Raw genomic sequence first — 21,600 nt, 5'->3', positions numbered from 1 at the left:
CCGGGGCTGACGCCAGGAGCTGGGGCGCAGGCCGGGAGGAGGCGGGGAAGGGGCTAGGTGCGGCCCCTTCTTGCTTGCCAGGGCAGATCCACGCCCAGGCTCCCGTGCAGCATGGAGGAGGAGCCTGGCCCAGGAAGAGGGTGCCCCTCAGAGACTGGGGACCCATCCCTCCCTCTTGGCTGCCCCATGAACTGCTCCCAGACGTCTTTCCTCAGTGGAGGGCTGGCTGAGGCTAGACCTGCTTCCTTTGGGGTGTCCCAGAGTCCTGCTGTTGGCAAGAAGGCCTGGCTGGTTATGGGGCTCCACACAGCCTGTCCCTTTTTGTATGTCAAAAGTCATGTTCCCTACTGCCCACAAGGTGCAGTCCATGCATGGGCCCCTTGTGGTTCTGGGCCTCAACTGGGTGCCCTGGCCCTGGAGGTGAGCTGGCAAGTACATGCCACCCGTAGGTCATAGGAGTGACCCTTTCTGTGGCAGTCTATACACTCAGGGCCATAGGGCTGGGCAGAGAGGTCCGCCAGTACCATGTTGTGGGTAGGCCTGGCCTCCAGCAGGCCTGCAGCCTGCAACCTGGGCTCGCTGCTCGGGGCTGCTGGGAATGCTCTGCAGGCCCCCTGTGCCCATCTCCCAGGCTGTAGCCTGGCCACTGCTTGCCCCTGCACCCTCTTCCTGCACGGCCAGCTGCAGCAGCCCTGTTGTAATAACTCATGCAAATGTGAGGGCCAAGTCGGCAAACAGTGCTAGGTGCAAAATGTCACCTTTGACGAAAAATTAATACAATGATTTTGATTTTTTTTCCTGATGAAAAGTGAAAAGTAGTGATTGGGGAGTGACAGAGGAAAATGAAGTTTTGAACCAAAAGGCAAAGTTCGTGGATGGAAAAACCCAGCCCAGTTAGCTGCTTATGGGGAATTCAAATGTGAGCATCTGCTGTTCCGACAACCTTCTCATTGACTCTGCTTAGATGTGTACGGCAAAGCAGATGAGCCGACCATTGACTCTGCTTAGATGTGTACGGCAAAGCAGATGAGCCGACGCGCCACGCGCAGGCAGTGCCTAATCGTTTGTAATAGTCATATTTGCCCTGACACATAATTTGCTATATCAAGCCATTTTTTTTCTTGCTCACTAGTATTCCGTGCCTCGGCCTTTGCTTAATAAAACATTGAGTAGTTTGCGTTAAGCACATCACGCGCTGATCTGTGGAGGGAAGGCCGCCTCGTGGCCCAGGGTGCTCAGGTCTGCGTTTTCTTGTCTTGTTCCAGCCACGCCGTGCATCAAGGCCATCAGCCCCAGCGAAGGCTGGACCACTGGTGGCGCCACCGTCATCATCATCGGAGACAACTTCTTTGATGGCCTCCAGGTGGTGTTCGGAACCATGCTGGTGTGGAGCGAGGTAAGCCCACAGCCCGAGCTTCCATCCTGACCGGTCTTGGCCAGCTGTCGGTAGGCTCCTGGCACGGGGCCTTGTCCCTTCTCCAAAAGATTTATTTGAAAGTTTGAGTTACACAGGCAAAGAGACAGAGAGGAGGGGAGGTGTTTTGCATCTGCTGGTTCACTCCCCAGATAGCCGCTGGGGCTGGGCCAGAAGCTTCTTCTGGGTCCGCCACGTTGGGGTGGTTTCCCATTCTTTGCTGCTTTCCCAGACGCATGAGCCGAGAACTGGATCAGAAAGTAGGGCAGCCAGGTCTGGAACCCGCACCCGTATGAATGCCACAGGTGGTGGTTTTACCCCCTAAGCCACGGCGCCGGCTCCCGGGGATCCCTTTCTGATGGCTGGCTCACCTGTGGGACTGGGTGGCTTGGGAACCTGCCATGGGAGGCCCTCCAGGCCTCTGCAACAATTAGCGCCGGGATTCCCCAAGAAGTTCACCGAGGCATATGGTGGCAATTTTCCTGTGAATGGTGCCCTCTGGCCTTTCCTGCCAGCGAAGCCCCAGGATCGTTTGCAGATATTTTCTTAAAGAGTACGGCAGGTCCCGAGCCCCCGGGTGGCAGCAAGGAAAGAGCATTCCGGGATGTTGGTCCAATTTGTGCTCATTTGGGTAATTGTGTCCAAGCGGCAGGCGCCGCTGAGCGCTGTCTGCCGTGTGTGGTTTTACAGCTGATCACGCCCCACGCCATCCGAGTGCAGACCCCGCCACGGCACATTCCCGGAGTCGTGGAAGTCACCCTCTCCTACAAGTCCAAGCAGTTCTGCAAAGGTGCTCCCGGGCGCTTCGTTTACACTGGTGAGTCCTCGGCGTCCACTGCGGTGGCTGCTGGAGTGCCCAGCTCTGACTGGTCCTGATGTCTGTTCTCACCACATTGGGCACTGGCCTGAGATGTCACTTTGGTCACTTGCCCAGGAGTGAGTTAGCCAGGCACCGGTGCTCTGACCTGAGGCTGCTGCATGGGGGTCTGGGTTCTTGCGGGATGCGGGACGAGCTTGTGCCTGAGAACGGCTGCACTCTACAGCCCCAGGAACTTCCCATCACACAGGTGTCTCGCACGGCACCGTGCCCACTGGCAGGCCTGGGCAGCGCTGTGTCAGGGACTGCCACTGAGGCATGCTGTAAGCACACGGCAGCTGGAGGCATGTCTGGGTTCTGCGTTTTTCACGCCAGCAGTGTGCCCCGGGGATGAGGGCAGGCTGAGTACCTGTGGCCTGGGGTGCTCCTGCAGCAAGTGGACTTGAGGGCCATGGCACCAGCCGGACTGCGGATGGTAGCTTTGCCTTCTCTTATCACCACCCACTTGACAACAGGTGGTCCAGGCAGGGGAGGTAGCACCTGGTCCAGGCTGGGCCAGCCCAGGAGGGCCAGGAGCCGGGGCATGAGTGGTGGGAGGACCCTGGAGCAGGGTCAAGCTGATGGGAGCAGGGGAGGGTGTTCTGTCCTGCAGCCCGATGCTTGTAGCCTCCCTGTGAGATGGAGCAGTCGAGGGGAGGTCAGCCCCCTGGCATATTGAGCCACAGGGTCACCAAAAGGGGGGTGTCCTTAAACCGCATGTACTGTGGTCCTGGGTGAACCTGGAGGACGTGTCACCTTGCAGAGTGCAGGGGTATGAGAGTGTATCCTGTCCAATGGTTGCCGAAGCTGCACAGACTGTGTGCTAGGGAGCCCCCAAGTGCAGGGCCTGTGTGGTCTGGACCCTGGTCGCCTAGGTGAGGCTCGGCAAGGGTGTTGGGCAGCTACGTCACAGGCATGTGTTTTTATGATGTTTGAAAGGAAGAGTTCTGGAGAGACAAGATGTGCACCTCTGTCCACTGGTCTGCTCCCCAAATGGCCACACTGCCAAGGTTAGGCCAGGCCGAAGCCAGGAGCCTGGATTGCTGGCTCTCCCACATAGGTGGCAGGGGCCCACTGACAGGGAGCTGGATCAACAGTGTAGTGGCCTGTCCCTGCCGTAGCTTCCCTGTGGGACGCTGGCCTTTAACCTGGGACCCTCACGTGGTGTCTGATCTTTGTGCGGTGGGCTTACCAGGCTGTATGTAACCCTAGTATAAGTCACGGTGCAGGTAAAGGCTTCCCCAGATACAGGGGAACAGGAAGTACTGCCGCTGTGGCTACCAGCTGCCTGGGGACGGAGGGAAGCTGGGCCCTGGTGGGGCCCTTCTGCCAGCGTGGCTGTTTTCCTGTAGCAGTTGTCAGATGGCAGTTTCGTGCACGCTCAGCATGCCGCCTTCTGCTCTGCTGCCGTGGAGCCATGTCCTTCAGTCTGCACAGCAGGTGCCACGAGACAGGCCCTGCGCACTGCAGGCGGCTGTAAACCTGGTGTCTGGTGCCTGGCCATCTCCTCAGCTGGGCCTCAGGAGGCAGCCCACATGTGGCAGGTCCTCTGTGGACAGTTACAGGGACTGAACATGGCGGTAGTGGCGCCTGTGGGAGACCCAGCCACGTCCTGAGCCACATACTGTGGCAGGTGCTCAGCTGAGCTGGGTGACTGTGTGGGTTCGGGTCTTACTGCGTGAAGCACATGGCAAGACAGCCTTGGTCCGCTTGGGGTCCGTTCAGAGTGTCCACCTGTCATGGCTGAGTTCCCCAGGGGGTGCTTTCCCCGGCCCACTCCTGTGTTCTGGTTGGCCTGTGCTGAAGTGTGGAGACCCCCTGCTTTTATTTGGCTCTGTTTTTGAGATGAAGAGCAAAGGGCTTGGAAGAGCCAGTTCCTTTCTTGGCCTGCTGTGCTGTCTGCAGCTGGGGATGCTGTGCCCAGGGTGGTAGACTGCGTGGGGCTCAGCGTGTGAGTGTAGGCAGTGTGAAGGGAGAGCTGGGAGGAGCCGCCCAACCCCGAGGCCAGGGCATGACCCGAGGCCGGTCCTGGCCCTCCCTGGCTGCCTCGCTGCGAGGGTGGAGTGGGGTAGGTGGGGACTCTCTGGGCAGCCCTGGGAGAGGCCAACTGGCTCTTGAGTTGTGGTGTGCCGCCTAGTTGGGGCGGCCACGTGGGCCTGTGCAGGAAGCCACACTCTGCTCTGCAGAGGCTGTGGTGTCCACAGGCTGGGCTTCTTGGGCCTCAAGTTCAGGGCCTGGCTGCCCAAGGCGTCTCCACGAAGGGGCATTTTCAATGTGGCTATTCAAGCAGCCCAGCCCTTCCTGGCGGGAGGCTAATTTATGGCCCCCACCCCCGTCATTCACAGGAATATACATTTCAAACGCGTGGTGTGCGCCCAGGGAGCCAAGGAACGGTGGGGTCAGAGCCTGTCTGACCTGGAAGCTTCTGTCTGATTTGCAGCGCCCCGAAATTGACGGGGACAACGAGCTAATCACCGGGAATTGCACTCCCGCTGAAAACTGAGCCGGACCCGCTGGGCGCCCCGGCCCGGGCGCCGTCCCCAAGCGTCTGGTTCCCATCAGTGTCCGCAGCCCCAGAGGCTGCTGGGACACCCTCACATTTAACCTTCCCGGCGAGAGGCCGGCGTGGGGCAGCCAGGCCGGGGCTGATGAAGGAGGGGCCGCCCACCCAGAGCTGAGCCTGGCTTTCTGTGCACAAGGCCTGCGAGGTCTGTTTACAGTGATCTGAGAGACACCAGGCTTGGCAGGACCAGACCTGATTAGTCAACCCCGAGTGGGCGCTCGGCGCTCCGCCGCACGCCCTGTCTGCCCACCAGGGCAGGGGCCGTCCAGGCCCTGTCCACTGCTCTCCTGGTTTGGAGGACACAATTACCTTGGGCGGCTGTGGCAGTTCAGTTGATTAGCACGGTGAATTAAAAGAATGAGTCACATATGACATGTCCAGCAGCCTCCATACTGGTTCTTTGTATTCCCACGGTGCCTCACCCCTGTTGTAAGAAGGTCAGAGATGAGCAGTTCTGAAGCGGCGAGCGCTTAGGAGCAGAATTAACAATCACTGTGTATGTAATTGCCAGTTAATGGCGAATTGCCTTCTCGACTGTAAAAGGCAATATAAACTGGTGGGCACCTCAAATTAAATTAATGAGATATTTGCTGCATTTAAAAGTGAATCGTGCAAATTAATAACTGAGTGTAAGCTTGTTTTAATATTTGTCTGATAATATAGCATTTGCTTGTTTAATAGTAATTAAAAGAGTGTAGCAACACCCTACCTGAGAAAGCAGAGACTCGGCGAATGGGGCGGTTTCGCATTCTTCATTTCAATCAGATTGTGAAGAGCAATAAAAGGAATTATTTTTAATTAGAATATAAGCGTTATGGTGTTGTTTGATTAAGACAGATTGGAATTTGCACGCTCCTAATTGAAGTTCTCACCAAAACCACTTTCACGGGTGCCTTTTCCCACGTGGAGCGTGAGGACACAAGCCTTTGTGTTTTCATGGGTACCTGGTGGCAGAACAATGCCCTGTTAGCACAGCCAGGGTGACCCTTCAGTGCCCTGGCACCCACACTGCTCGGTGGGCCCAGCCGCACTTTAAAGAAGTAACCACAGCTTGCTAGGAAGCACCACAGCCCCCATGGCAGTCGGAATGTAGTCACTGGTGGCCCAAGGTGTTGGCAGTATGGATGTGCCCAGAGTGGACCCAGGAAGCACTCTTGGCCAAGACCTGGCTGGCCCAGGCTGCAGCACGTGCCTAGGTCAGGAGTGGCTGCACAGAGAGAGGCGTGCAGGCACCCAGCTCCAGGCTGCAGCGTGTGCCTAGGTCGGGAGTGGCTGCACAGAGGCGTTCAGGCACCCAGCTCCAGGCTACAGCGTGTGCCCAGGTCGGGAGTGGCTGCACAGAGAGAGGCGTGCAGGCACCCAGCTCCAGGCTACAGCGTGTGCCCAGGTCGGGAGTGGCTGCACAGAGAGAGGCGTGCAGGCACCCAGCTCCAGGCTGCAGCGTGTGCCTAGGTCGGGAGTGGCTGCACAGAGAGAGGCGTGCAGGCACCCAGCTCCAGGCTGCAGCGTGTGCCTAGGTCAGGAGTGGCTGCACAGAGAGAGGCGTGCAGGCACCCAGCTCCAGGCTACAGCGTGTGCCTAGGTCGGGAGTGGCTGCACAGAGGCGTTCAGGCAACCAGCTCCAGGCTTGCGAGAGCAACACTCAGCCAGTGAGTGCAGAGGGTATTTCCGCTCTAGAAAGAGTGTGCCTTCAGACCTGGCCACAGGCCTGGGGACGTGGGTGATGCTGCTGAAATGCTGTCCACACGGGATGACGCTGCGCACTGCATGCCCTGGTGGCCGTGCCCTCCGCGTGTAACCCTACTTCCCCTGTGCAGTGGGAACACGTGTGTCCCTGGAGCATGCTAAAGATCCCGTGTGTGTGTGTACTCATGGCACTGTGGGTGTCGACACTGTATGTGGAGTCCAGTGCCTGTGGCCAGGGCCACTCCAGCCAGTCCTCACCTGGCCAAATCACTTGTGTGCTTGGAGCAAGTGACACTTCATTGCTACCCACAAATCACACAACTTTCACTATGCCTACCTCGCTGCTAATGCCATCCTCCAATGCCAACCACCTGATGCTGCCCACGGGGAGCCCCTGGCCTCAGATGAGGACGCAGGGAGCTGCAGACACTGCTGGCATGGCTCAGAAGTCTGAGGTGGCCCAGCCCAGTCGAGGGGGTGATGCCCACCATGGCAGCCCAGGGCTGCGCTGCTCTGCCCCCATGCAGGCCAGGCCCACCTGCGGCCCTGCTGGTTCCCTTGGCCCAAGCTGCCCATGACAAGGGTGTCCAGGAAGTCTGTCCTTCCCAAGGTCACCTGTGACGGTCGCTCCAGCACCGTGGCTTCCCTCAAGCTACGCAGTGGCAGAGCAGCATTGGGGCCTGTGTCCAGCTCTGGTTGTCTCCAGGCCTGCTTGGGACAGGATGGTTGGGGGGCGCATGTGACTCAGGACTCCACCGTGAGGGGCAGCCCTCGTGGCACAGCGGATTAAGCCGCTGCTTGGTTAGCATCCAGTCTTCTTTGCAATCGATTCTGCTTGCTGCTCATGCATGTTGGGATGCGGTGAGCGATGGCGCGAGTGTCTGGACCTCTAGCACCCACGTGGGAGAGCAGGATGGCATTCCATGTTCCTGGGCTCAGCCTGGCCCAGCCCTGACGATTGCAGGCATGTGGGGTGTAAGCCAGCGGATGGAAGATCACTCTCGGTTTCCCTGCCTCTCAAGTAGATGAAAGTAATAAATGAGTGTTGGAAGCAACCCAGCATCTCCCAACCTCTGCTGTTGTTGTCTGCCCGAGTACAGGTAGCAGGAGGCAGGCATTCTTACACTGCGTGGGGGTGGCTTGCACCCTGCCTCAGCCCCCGTCACCTTGCAGTGGAGAGCAGCCGTCACTGTGAGGTCATTTTCAGGGGTCAGAGCCGCAAAGGGCAGGCAGCTGGGTGCCCCTTGGTGCCTACCCCTTTGCCTCGCAGCCACAGGGATAACATGAAACCCAGTGGCATGGGCTTACCTACGAGTGGGCCTGCTAGGTGCTAGAGGTTACATCCGGGGCCCTGTCCCTTTAAAAGAGTGGTACCGTGGGGCCATCGGGGTCACTGCTGTCCCCTCTTTCTCGTCTCGAAGGAGGCCGGGGAGAATGAGACACCGTTTGTGCTATTGCACAAGTAGACTATTTGTCCTAATCAGTGACACCATTTACCAGAATTGCTTAAAATGAACTATACCTCATACAGAGATCGCACATTTAGAGAGTTCCATTCATCATGTGAAAATTGAGAGCCAGTAAACTTTTCTGGCCCTCCAGTGGGATCATAGGCATGCATCAAAATGTTAGAAATGATTGGTGAGAGGAAGCTGTCACCCATTTATCAAGGAAAAGAACATTATTTGCTAATTTCCCAACCAGGCTGGTGACAGGGTGCTTCGTCTTTGGACCCACGGTGACCGGCCTGGCCTTTTTGTTATTAGTACAAGTCAAGCGCTTTTGGGCTGGTGCTAACAAGACACATTTGTCTGTCATCAGAGGGGCTTTGGTTGCTTTCCAAGGGCCTGTGACCAGGGCCGCTCCACACAGCCGACTGGCCGTGCCGCCGGGCTGAGCTCACCCGGAGGAGCGGCCGGCTGATAAATCACAAAGTTTCCGTGTCAAGGTGAAGGCGCTGACTCCAGCCCCAGAGCTGACGGAACGCAGCCTGGAGCCAATGGCCATTCATCTGGCCTGAAGGACGAAGGGGTCGCCTGGTTTTGCCTTAGGGATTGGGGGGCTGCGGGGGCGGGCACGGGCCCCAGCCTCTTCCCCCACCGGCCTGTGTGGTGAGACTGTGGTGGTGGGGTTGGGTGCCCTGGAGGAGAGCCCCAGAGCAGGTGGCAGGACATACGGCTGTGTCTGTTTCTCAAGGCTCGGGGTGGTGCAGAGGTGGGCATTAAGTGGGCACAGCACGGCTGGTGTGGGGTCCAGCGGGGCCAAGGAGTTCCAGCTGGTGCCACGCCAGCCGCGCCAGTCAGGGGGTGTCTGTGACTGACTGCATGGTGCTTTGGCACGTTTATGCAGATGGAGCGGAAGGAGTGTATTTTGGTGGGAAAACTGGAGAATTCCATGTCAACAAGGGTCCTTCAACCTGACCATGGAAAATGCATATCTGGCGTTAGGCATGGGTTTCTATTTTGTTTTATTTATTTACTTTTTAAAAGATTTATTTATTTTTACTGGAAAGTCAGATATGCAGAGAGGAGGAGAGACAGAGAGGAAGATCTTCTGTTCGATGATTCACTCCCCAAGTGAGCACAATGGCCAGAGCTGTGCCGATCCGGAGCCAGGAGCCTCCTCCAGGTCTCCCACGTGGGTGCAGGGTCCCAGGGCTCTGGGCCATTCTTGATTACTTTCCTGGGCCACAAGCAGGGAGCTGGATGGGAAGCAGGGCCTTGGGGCCTAGAACCGGCACCCAAATGGGATCCTGGTACATGCAAGGCAAGGACTTTAGCTGCTAGGCTACTGTGCTGGGCCCTATTTTGTTTTTAAAAATGAATGAATTTATGTTTTTATTTGAAAGACAGAGTTGCAGAGAGCAGGAGAGACAGAAAACTTCCATCCGTTGGTCCAAGCCCCAAATGGCTGCAATGGCTAGAGCTGGACCAGACCGAAGTCAGGAGCCTGGCGCTTCCTTCAGGTCTCCCCAGTGGGAGCAAAGACCCAGGTGCTCGGGACAGCTTCCTCTGCTTTCTCCAACACATTAGCAGGGAGCTGGAGTGAACGTGGCCCAGCTGGCACTGAGTCCGTGACCGTCTGGGAATCCAGTGCCTCGGTCAGAGGCTCAGTGTGCCACTCTGTGGCACCCAGCCCTCTTTATTTTTGCACCCAGAGAGACTGGTCTTGTAATGGTTTTGTAGCTTGTTGAAGTGCCCCCAGAGCCCCCTGAGGTCTTAGTGCCAGAGGGTCTTGGCAGCTGCTTGCCTTCAGGCTGGCCAGGTCCTGGGCCCCACGGCTGGAAGGCACTGGGCGTGTGTACGTGCCCGTGCTGTGGTGTGTGCCATGCAGAGGTGGTGGGACTGCCAGGACTCAGGCCTGTTCAGGTCCTCGTTGAAGGTGACATGCCTCCATTCCCAAAAGTCCAGCCTCGGGAGAAACATTTTTCAAAAGCGCTCATCTCAGCAAGCTTTAAGACAGCCGCAGCAGCAGAAGGGAAGGTTTTCGGGACACGGACTGTGTGGGACTCTGCGAGCACGGTGGCCTGCAGCAGGGCCTCTGCTGAGGCTGTGGCCAGGTGGGACCATCCACACGGGGTGGCCAGGGCAGCTTCTGCTTTCCTGTCTGCCAGAGCCTTCTTCCAGGGGGTTCCCTGCACAAGAAGCTCTTCGGTCCCCACACCGAGCCCTGCTGGTGTCTGAGCCCCATCCTAGAACCCAACACCCCCAGTTGGCTTCAGGACCTTGGCAAGGCTGGCACGCAGGACTGCTGGGCAAGTGGATCTGGGGTTCCATTCTTCCAGGGTCTTTGTCCCCCATTCAGTCTCCGATGCAGCCCCTCGTGGCCCGTGAACACACAGCCTGTGTCCAAGGCTGGTTCTGGCTCAGAGGCGTAAGGGAGGCCATTGCATGGCCAGGGGTAGGGGTGAGGGACGTTTCTCTCTCTTTTCCCCTTTTTAAAATGATTTATTTATTTTTATTAGAAAAGCAGATTTATAGAGTGAAGGAGAGATACAAAAATCTTCCACCCATTGGTTTACTCCCCAAATGGCTGCAACAGCTGGAGCTAAGCAGATCTGAAGCCAGGAGCCAGGAGCTTCTTCTTTGTCTGTCATATGGGTGCAGGGTCCCAAGGCTTTGGGCCGTCCTCTGCTGCTTTCCCAGGCCACAGCAAGGAGCTGGACGGGAGGAGCTGGAGCGTGAACTGGTGCCCGTATGAGATAGCAGTGCTTGGAGGTGGAGAATTAGCCGGTTGAGCAAGCATGCCAGCCCCTGGGTATTTCTCTAGCCCATATCCCGTGGATATCTCAGGCCTGCTGGCACCAAGTTTGCAAACAAGTGCCCACGCCCAGGCACAGCCTTCAGGACAGCGATGTTGGTTGTTACCCAGCCCTGGGCCTCAGGGCGCATCCTATGCTAAAGGCTGGAGGATCGCCCATTGTGCTCATCAAGGCAATGGGGAAACTGGCAGTTGTCTCCCAAGCTGAGTTTGGGTCCTACAAACATGAAAGAAAGCCACCAGACAGGCGGGAGGCCATGGGGCCGCAGCCTCCAACCCCAGCCCGAGGGAGCAGGCCTAGTCAGCCACTGCCCCTCGCTGGTCTTCGTTCTAGCAAGCACCTGCCACGTGTGTGACCATGTGCCCAGGCAGCTGCTTGCCTTTCTTCAGCCCCAGCAGCTGTCTGCAGTTCTCTGGGCCGTGCCATGGCAAATGCCAGCTAACTGGAACCATCTTGGGATGGTACGGGCTTTTGTGTCAACACGTGACAGGAGGTGAACACTTGCTGTCCATGAGATTTGACAGGGTTCCAGGGCTCCAGGCCAGCCAGTGTGTGCCCAGTGCCCGGCTGGGCATGGTCCCCAACTCTGATGATGATGCAGAGCCTAGGCCCTGTTTTTTTTTTTTAAAGATTTCTTTATTTTTATTGGAAAGGCAGATTTATATTCCCTGAATGGCTGCCTGACCAACCTGCTGCAAGGGGCCAGGAGCTTCTATTGGGTCTCCCACACAGGTACAGGGCCATCCTCCACTGTTTTCCCAGGCCACAAGCAGGGAGCTGGATGGGAAGTGGAGCAGCCAGGGCTACAAGCAGCGTCCCTATGGGACCCTGCAAGGCACATGCAAGGTGAGAATTTAGCCACTGAGTCATCGTGCCAGGACCCAAGCCTTACAGGCACTCGTAGGTGGGTTGCAGGGTTGGGGATGATCCATTGCCCCCTTGGCAGTGGGTCCCTGGCCCAGGAGAACAGCTCTGTGTTTGCCTGCAGCCCAGTGCTGAGTCTACCACACAAAGGAACTCATGTGGCGTGGACTATTGAGGGACGGCCCTGCTGGACTCTAGGTCACACGGTGGGAGCAGAGGGGAATGCGTGGTGCAGGGAACCGGGGCACCCAGGACTGGACCTGGGCTGCTCTGAATGGCCTGGAGGCAGCTGAGCTGAGACCAGGGTGGCCTTGCGCATCTGGTGGAGGCAGCTGAGCTGAGACCAGGGTGGCCTTGCGTATCTGGAGCTGCTCAGGCCTAGGGACTTTGGGCCACGATGGCTGATTGGCCTGAGGCAGGACAGTGTCCTGGCCCAAGGGCTGAGCTTGGGGACTGACATTGGGTGACTGACATCTCATCTTTTTTGGGGGGTTAGATTATAATCATCCAAAGCACAGGATAACCAAGAAGTAAAATTCCATTTGGTACAGCCTCCTAGTTTCTAGAAAAGAGGAAGGAAAGAAAGGAAGGAGCTACGATATGAGCTTTTTTTTTGTTTTCTGCTCAGAAGGCTCGGGAGCGAGAGGGGTGGTCCACGGACCCCCGTGGCTTTCCCAGTCTTCCTTGTGCACAGTCACTCACGTGACCACATTTGTGCTGCAGACGAGCCGGCTCGGAGTGCCTGACGCTCTGGGTGCTTTCAGATAAACGTTCATACAAAATATCATCTTCATTTAGTTTATAAACATACACAGTGCTGTCCCTTTTAAAGTAAAGAAAAAACCCCACACACAAATACTGCAAAGTAGCAAAATACAAAGGAAAAAAAAAGGCTACTTTTGATTTTGGCAACATTTGAAAAAAAAGAAATATAAAAAATCCGTGTGGCAAATATAGAAAAGCGATGAAGGCTCTGTATGGGTCAGCTTCACACGGCCACCAAGTCCAGGAGCTGAGAATGGCTGAGCGAAAGCCGAGCCAGCCCGGAGGGAAGCAGCCTGAGCCCGCACGTTGCCGGGCTGCCCGCAGGGAGCATCCCCTGGCTCGGGAGGCACCTTGTTGCTGAGCAGCGGCCGTGGGAAGTGGGGTGAAAAGACACGCTTCTCTGGGTGCTGGGAGGACTTGCGGCCTCCACACGTGTGAGGACTCTTCAGAAAGTTCATGGGAAAGCTGCGGTTCATGGAAACTGGTTTAATTCCATTTCCCCATGAACTCGGACATACTCGCATACTGTGATTCCGATTGGAATACTTCCACCTACAATAGTGGGTTTTTGTTCAGGTGTTGTTCACACGCCATCCTGGTCACCCATTCATAATGTACAGTTAAGGGGTTTTATCATTTTTAAAAAATTATTTATTTTTATTGGAAAGGCAGATTTACAAAGAGAAGGAGCCAGAAGTCTTCCATCCTCTGGTTTTCTCCCCAAGTGGCTGTCATGGCCAGGAGCTGGTCTGAAGCTGAGGCTCTTCCAGGCCTCCCTCATGAGTGCAGGGTCCCAAGGCTTTGGGTCAGGCCTCCCACATGAGTGCAGGGTCCCAAGGCTTTGGGTCAGGCATCCCACATGAGTGCAGGGTCCCAAGGCTTTGGGCCAGGCCTCCCACATGAGTGCAGGCTCCCAAGCCTTTGGGTCGTTTCTCTGCTGCTTTTCCCAGGCCACAGGCAGGATGAATGGGAAGTGGAGGAGCCGGGACGTGAACTGGTGCTGATATGGGGTGCTGCCGTTTGCAGGCAGAGGATTAGCCAGTTGAGCCATTGTGCTGGCCCCTGAGGAAACTTTATTATAGTTATGTACCAATGATGCAAGTGTGTTGTGTGCATGTCATACACAGACCTGGTGGCCAGGGCCTCACTTAGCATGGGGAGTGACCTCAGAGCAGGGTGACATTATGGGGCAGGATGACATCATGGGTATGGTGATTTCACAGGCCTGATGACCTCACAGAATAAGGTGACCTCACAGGCGTGGTGGCCTCACAGGTGTGGTGACCTCACAGGCCTGATGACCTCACAGAATAAGGTGACCTCACAGGCGTGGTGGCCTCACAGGCGTGGTGGCCTCACAGGTGTGGTGACCTCACAGGCCTGATGACCTCACAGAATAAGGTGACCTCACAGGCGTGGTGGCCTCACAGGCATGGTGGCCTCACAGGCGTGGTGACCTCACAGGCGTGGTGGCCTCACAGGCGTGGTGACCTCACAGGCGTGGTGGCCTCACAGGTGTGGTGACCTCACAGGTGTGGTGACCTCACAGCACAGCTGTACATGCGCCCATTGTCGCCTGCAGTGTGTCCATGTGGCTTGGGCCGTGCACCGACCCCTAAGGCAGAGGACGCTGGTTGCAGAGAGCACGCACAGTGTCTGCTGGCTCTCCTTGTTTTCCACTCACTGCCCTTTGTGTCCGTGGATTTGCCTGTTGTGGATATGTGGTGGTGGCGGTCACCCGCCAGGGGCTCCTTTCCCTTGGCGTAAAGTCTGCCAGGTCCTCCCCATATGCCATGCATCAGGATGTGGGCTCCATGCCTGTCCACCTCCGTCCGAGCGTAGTGTGACAGATGGTACTGGGCACACCTGTGCGTGAGTTTCTGGCGGGCTGCAGAGAGCCGCTGGGTGCGCATGGGATTCCCAAAGCCCTGAGAGTGGAGATGGCCTCTGTGCTGGGGGCACGGGAGCCTCTTCCAGCAGCCTGGCAGGTCTCAGCACTCCTGGGACCTGCTATGTGCAGTGCACCGACTGGGGGTGGTCTGTGGTGGGCAGTGACCTCCTAGGTACACCCTCCCGTGGGGAGGTGGCCAAGGCCTTTTGCCTTCGGCTGGGATGGGCCACGTCTGGCCTTTGGTGGAGGTCGAGCATTCAGAGCTCATGTTCGTGTTACCTCTGCACGGAGATTTTCCGCTGGCTTAGAGTGTGCAAATCCATTGTGTGGAGAGCTCCTGCGAGCGCTGTGCTGCTCGCTTGGAGTTTAAGAACTCCCTCTTCCCCTGGATGACTTCGGGTGCTGAATGCTTCTTTCCTACTCTCTGGAACAGAAATTCTTTATTAATTTGGAGGGAAGAGGGAGAACTCTGCTGTGTGCTGGCTCACGCCCTAGATACCCACGTGGACTCAGGCTGGGAACCCAGGCCAGACTGTCAGCGCTGCCTCCAGGCTCTGCACGGGCAGGAAGCTGCTGTCAGGAGCGGGGCTGGGACTTGAATCCACGTGCTCTGAGATGAGACCCAGTTTTTCTACGTGGGGGTGTAAGCACCCGGCTGGAGGCGTGTCCTGTGACGTGGCTTGCTTAAGGGGCAAGGTGACATGTGGTGGTCAGGATCTCCGTATGTTGTGGCATCCCTCTTCCTCCTGCTTCCAAGGTCTCCCATGCTTCGGGGTTAAGATGTCAGCACGGCAGCCTTCGGGTGCCAGGGCTGTGTCCCTGTCGCCAAGCCTCTGTTTTGGGGAGCTGCTGTCTCCAGGTCCCTGTCCCCGGAGGCAGACAGTGGCTGAGCCTGTGGGGCGTGCCGTGGGCACTGGCCTTCCTCGGCCGTGGGCTGGGCTTGGTGGATATCTTTTCGACCCGACTATAGAAGCTGCAATCCAGCGTATTCTTGGAGGTATGTAAACAGAACTGCTTGAATGCAATCCAGTAGTTGTCAGCAAGGGTATTATTTTGGTAACAAGGAAGACGAGCTGTCCCCTTTTCTGCGTTCAGTGTCACATCACAATGCCGCCATCCGCTGCCAGGCGGGCGTGAATGGAAGCTGGTCCCTGTGCAGGAGGCCTGGCTGCGCCGTCTCTCTGAATGCTGCAGCAGCGTTCTCGGCTCCAATTAGACAGTGAGAGCGGCGCTTTCAGTCCCCACGTGACTTGTAGAAGATACCAGGCAGGTCGCAGAGCTGGGGGTGGGAGGTGGTGCGGGGATGCTGCAGGCATGGGAGTCAAATGGAGGCTGGCCCTGGGCAGACCGAGCCCCGCCCTCCTTGCTGGCTCGGACATCCCTCACCCCCCTCTGGGCCCAGGCACAGCCAGGAAACTGTGAAAGCAAAGCCGCTCTGGCCAGGGTGGGCCCTGGTTAGCCTCCTAGCATGCCAGGCCCCGGGCAGCCCCTGGGCCAGTGGGTCGGGTGCGGGTGGCACCCCGCTGAGGGATGCCTGCGCCCCGTGGCCTTTGTGCCTCCCCTGCCCACCAGCACAAGGTCTGGCTCACCCTGCCGAGTTGTGTGATTGAAATTCATTGCCAAATTTATTGAGAAATTAATGAGAAAAGCTGCAAAGTATTGACTTTGAGAGGAAAACACAACTCATCTTGAATGAGGAGGAAAATGCAGCAATAATTTAGCCACTATTGATTTGGCCCTGTCCATGTATTGATCTTCATTTTACAATATTAATTTGCACCTGCAATGGGCTGGGAAGGGAGCCGATTTCATTTCGTGCCTGCGTGAATGAGCAAAGCACGAGGTGCTGTTAAGGAGCCGGGATTACTTGCCGTCATGTGGGGAAGCCGGAGTCCCCCTTCTTTTTCCCCCTCTATTTTTGCTTGTTACTGAAATGGACTAAAAATTAATTTTTTTGTCAGACAAAATATGAAAGCAAAAATCCCATCTAAAACACAGCCCTCCTCTCGCTGCCCGGCGCTTTTCATCCGCCAGCCGCCCCTCATCACCATGCCCGGATCAGTTCAAAGTTCATGAAATTTCTATGAGCATTGATCTTGCCCCATTGATTTTTTTTTTGCAGCAGATCTTTGAAATTTTAATTTCCCGAGCATCTGAATTTCTTATAGATGAAATGCAGTTGGAGGAGGCAGTTGATGATAAAGTGGAGAACTTAGCATCATTTTAAAGCCTAAAAAACAGGCAGGAAAAACAAGCATTTGCAGACTTTGTGTGATGTTTTTGAGGTGGGATGATGAAGGGAGTCTGGTGGGGGCGGAAGGATTCGGGGGGAGCGAGATATCAATTTTGTCTTCTGTGGCCACACGTTTTTAATGCAACTTTTTATGCAGTCATTTTTGAAAGAAAAGCTATCTGTGGAAACAGCAGGGTGGGGAGGCATTCTTCACTCTGCAGCCATTTGTTCACAGCGGTCTTTATCACCTGGTCAAGTTCACCTAGTTACTTATCAGTGGGACATTTAATAACCTCAAGGTGATATAATTGCTATTGGCATTTTTCCCCCTTGGATTCAGCTGGTTAATGTGTAAACTACTTGTCAGCAAATAGCACTTTGTCACTGAAATCACTAACACCCTCTAGAGGAATGTCTTTGTATTGAGCAATTTAATTTTACTTTATTTAATTTTTACACATTACAACCTGTGTTCATCCAGGCACGCTGACGGCCTGCAGTCGGCTGGGGCAGGGTCTGGGCATCCCAGTTAGTCAAACACACTATATCTTATTTAACAATCCCCATTGCCTTAATTGAAGCCCGTTCTTGTCCCTCGGAAAAGGACTTGCAGATGTTCTTATTATGTAGCTATGTTGCTAATGTGAAAAACTGCCTCGTTACGAGGATCTGTTTGTAGCTAGAAAATTACTGCATTATGACAAATGCATGATTGGGAAGTCACAGGCAGATCATCATTATTGAAATGAAACTGGGACTCATTTACTAGCTGCAGCCGGCAGCTGGAGGGAAGTGAGTGGATGTCTTCCTGTTCTCATTGTTGAAGTCAGGTTTCTGAAGGCAGAGGAGGGTCCACGCCAAACCGAGAACTTCCCACACCGCTCTTCATGGGGCCCGCTCCACGCGGCTCGTCTGCTACAGCCCCCCTTGTGCTCTTAGGGTGCCAGTCGGGCACCCCACTATGCTGGGCAGAGCCCTTGTGCCAGCTGCACTCGCAGGCGTACTGCATGCCGCTGGCCAGCTGGGCTGCTGGCCAGGTCTCTCTGGCAAGGCTGGTCAGGAGGTCGCCGTGACAATGATGCTTTGTCACGGGGGCCCCTCCTTCCTGCCACTGTCCATCCCTGTGTGTAGGCGGGCAGCCTCTGGGCTGAGTGAGTGCCCAGGGCAGTCTGCCCGTCTGGGCAGCAGCAGGCCACAGCCTCGCCTGGGCTGCTGCTCGTCTGATGCTCTTGTGGGCAGCTTTCCCTCCGCTGACTGCCAGGCGTGTAGTACCTGCTTAACAAAGCCAGGACGACCCACGTGGAAGACGGGTTCTTAAGTAATATTTTTTCCCCATGAGTTTGCTGTTTGAAAACACACACACACACACACACACACACGCCCTGACCATGTCTACTAGGTTACGCTGAGAAGTTTGTGAGAGATGGAACAAAGATAGGTTTATTTGGGTGCAGAGAATCCTTGGCGCCAGCCCTGTGGGGAGAGTCTTCAGGAAGTTCCTGGGCAGTGTGGATGACAAGAACAAACACCACGCCTGCGTTTCAGTTTTTTTTTTCTTTACCTGGGTGAACATCTTTTAATTGCAGTTTTTCTACCTGCAAACTTTTGAAAGTGCTTCCTCTTCTCCTCTCTGGAATGTTCTTATTCCTGCTGTCCCCCAGAAGGTCCTTGCCGTGTGCCCCTGCCTCACTCAGTGTTTGTACCTTCATGGACTGCTGTCGGAGTCTAAAAACGTCACCAGTTGCATTTCCGGGGTGGTGGAGCTGAGTGTGGGACTCGGGGAGGGGCAGATGAGCCCTGGCCTCCCCAGGGCAAGCCCGGGTGTGCGTGTCCCTGTCCGCTGCCCGCTGCAGGAGTCGGGGGTGTCCCTGCCCGCTGCCCGCTGCAGCAGTCGGGGCGCTCTGCTCACATCGGGCTGGCTGGAGCTGCCCCGGTCCCAGCTGCAGCTCAGGGCCTCGTGCCATCCTCGGCTGCCACATTAGCTCTGGCAATCCCAAGCTGAACTGACATCGCAGACTGTTAAAATTTTATCAATTGCGGTATGATTAATCCCCCAGTACACGGGCCTGACTTAAATATTTAGAATGCTTCTTCTGTTATGACTTTAATGCATGTAAAGTAACGAGACTAACTCCAGTACACTCAAATATATTTAAATATGAATCCTTCCTGAGCTGTAGGCTATTCCGGCGCGTGGGGATCACCGAGTGGATGTGGTCGTGTCAGGGCCTATTTGTAGGCCCCGCGCTGCACACTGGCCTGCGTGTGATAGCCGGGTATCTGGCCTTCCACAGGCTGCCTCATCGCTTGCCTCATTTGGCATGGAATGCAATTCCTGGCAATTCCAGCTTCTGATTCATTCAGGTTTTATTGCTGTGTAATTTTCTTATTCTAAAATAAAAGCTCTCCAACAAAAATTACTATGCATTAGGCCGCGGTAGCCTACTCAAATGGATATTAATACAGTTTATCTCTAAAAGGACGAATAATGTATTTGAAACAGATAAAAGGCCCTCCACTAAATGACGAATGTTAATATCTTATGGCACGGTTAATAAAGAGATATTTCACAGGGGAGGTTTGTTTTATGACTCTGGATACAACAGCCTTGTAATCTGACATATCTTAAATGATACAATTTCACACATACATTCGTCTCATGACATCTGCATTCAGGACAGGTCCGGGGCACTGACGGCTTCAGGGGGCGGGGGCGGGGGCGGGGGCGGGCCGTGCTCTCCGGTGCTTGCGCTGGACCTGGGGAGGTGGGAGACCGGGCGGGGAGGCCGCAGTGCACGAGGCGTCTTGAGAAATGTTTTGTTTTTCCCCTTCAGCAGAAAATAACATTTGTTTTTGTTGTGTTTAAGGTAGAGTTTAAATTAATTTAACCCAGTGACACATGTTCAGCGGCTAAGCCGTGCTAAGTGATACCAGGCAGGAAATTGCGGGGGAACCCAGTCCGTTCATTCGAGGCCCTCCTGATGCTGACAGATGGGTGGGTGGGGGAGCCGGCAAATATTAACATAAACCAAATTTGCTTTATTCTTCCTCATATTTTGCCCTCACCGCGGCTCATGCTCGCCCAAGCCTCCTTCTCTAATTATCCACGAGGTCAGTAAGCAAAATTGGGAAGAAGCTGAGAGATCAATACAAATTATCCGTGAGCAAACCGGTGCTGACAGTTTGAATTGCAGCATATGTTTACCCAAAATCAGGCAATTTATCTTAATATCAGCAAAGTAATGCAGTGCGGGTGAAAGGTCAGGCAATCTCTCCCCCTCATAATTACCCAGTTCTAAAACAGGAAAGTGGTATTGATTGGCCTGGTTGGGGCTGACTGGACGTGCCAGCGCCTTGCCCCGGCCCAGCCGGGCTCCCCTGCACAGCGCATGTGCTGCGGCCACCTCCTTGCCAAGCCTGGGGTGGGGAAGGGTTCTGCCCATTCCTGAGCGTGGGAGACTGGGGGCCAGCTGGCTCTGCAAGTGGCCATGGCCACTGCTCTTGGAGACTAGGGGCAGACTGGCTACCCTCCTCCCCACCTGACCACTGCCAGGAGCGCGAGTACTACCTGTCATTGCTCCTGCCGTCGAGACAACATGCTCGACGGCCCCGCTGGGCAGCAGCCCCAGGCGCCTTGCTGCTGTGGCCTGCACCTGGCCTGGAGGCACCGTGCTCAGCACCGTGCCATCACACCTGGGGCTGGTGTGCGAGTGCAAAGGCAGCTTCCCATTGACGCGGCTTGAAGCCCTTGCTGGTCCGAGAAGAGGAAGGCTGGGAATTGTCCCCCTGGAACAGGAGTGTGCAGTTATTACAAGTCCTAAAGCTTCTGAAAGCTCGCATTAAGGCGCCTCTCACCTGTCACCCGCATTTGCATGAAATCAATAGCGGCCGCCCATCTATCTTTTCTGATCACCTCTCATCAGGCCGATTCATTAAGTCCAGCAGTCACGGTGGTTAGGCGCGAGAGTGGAGAGGTCTGACGGGCTGGAAGTGCACACTGGGCCACCTAGTCTGTCCCCCAACCGAGAAACACAACACTTGATCTAATCCTTGCTGGACGGGGCTGCTTGGTGAGGCCACGGCCGCCGCCCGTCCACGCCGCCGCCGCCTGGCTGCACTCGCGCCTGCCACCTTGGCTGGGACCCGGGCATAGACATGACAAATTGTCCCCCAAGTCAGCGCTGACAGCCTCTGATGATTAATGGTCTGATTATGAAGTGGTTTTACACACATAGAATTTACATCACAGAGAGTTAGAAATTTCGCCGTGTCACACACGCCGAGGCATTTACAGGGCTTTACTGTTTGCAAAGAAAAAAGAGGGTGAAATCCCAGCCAAAGCCATGTCATGTAAAATCAATACGTCGGATCAATGCTTTATTAACAAGAAAATGTCTTACTTCACATTCCTGCGTGGCCCTTTGTCTCCGGGATGTATGATGGAATGTCAGATCATATTGCGGGCCTCAACTTTCCGGTGTGTTCCCGAGCTTGCAGGCCGGACTGCCGGAGTGGTGTGCGAGGCGCTGTGGCCCCAGTGCTTGGGAAGACGGGGAGCGGTGATGGGGAGAGGCCTTGCTGCCGGGGGTCTCGGGCCTTTTGTGTCCCATGCCTGCTGAGCGGGGCGGTGTCACTCACGAGATGACTGATGACGGATGGCCCACAGCGCACGGGCAGTAATGAAGAGATGGCGGCCGGCCGGTCTTGTTAGTCTCCGAAAAACCCCTGATTTATGTCCCGCCACGCGCCGTGGAGTCGCTCCACGGAAAGCAGTATCTCCATCCAGAAGTAATGCGCTCTAATAAGTATTTTCCCCGTAACTTGCGTCTCTGGGCCTCAGGGCTCAGTTTTTGTTGGAGTCGGAGCCATAATAAGACCCGATGGCTCCTTGCAAAGCTTGTTAAGCACCGTGTGCGCAGCCGGCTGCGGTCCGGCCGAGATTCGTGCACTGTCCACGGCGCATGTGCCGCTGATTTATGGCCGTGTACGGATCCTAGTCAAAATTACAATTTGAGGGATAAAAAGATTAATTACTATTTGTGGCCGGCAATTTTGTGAGGCTGGTAG

The 21,600-nt window shown here is 55.6% G+C and overlaps 1 protein-coding gene across 7 annotated transcripts in view; it reads left to right on the top strand.

Moving 5' to 3' along the window:
• The window catches only part of EBF3 (EBF transcription factor 3), a 114,604-nt gene that overhangs the window by 82,893 nt on the left and 10,111 nt on the right, over positions 1-21,600 (top strand). For all 7 annotated transcript variants that reach the window (XM_004579738.4, XM_036495799.2, XM_058671600.1 and 4 more), the window contains exons 9-10: positions 1,266-1,396; positions 2,105-2,231. In XM_004579738.4, coding sequence (XP_004579795.1) covers positions 1,266-1,396; positions 2,105-2,231 — 258 coding nt within the window. The remainder of the gene's footprint in view (positions 1-1,265; positions 1,397-2,104; positions 2,232-21,600) is intronic.

The sequence above is a fragment of the Ochotona princeps genome, chromosome 13 (genome assembly GCF_030435755.1).
Source record: "Ochotona princeps isolate mOchPri1 chromosome 13, mOchPri1.hap1, whole genome shotgun sequence".
In the NCBI taxonomy this organism is placed as follows: domain Eukaryota; kingdom Metazoa; phylum Chordata; class Mammalia; order Lagomorpha; family Ochotonidae; genus Ochotona; species Ochotona princeps.
This window is presented reverse-complemented; position numbering and strand designations above follow the sequence as displayed.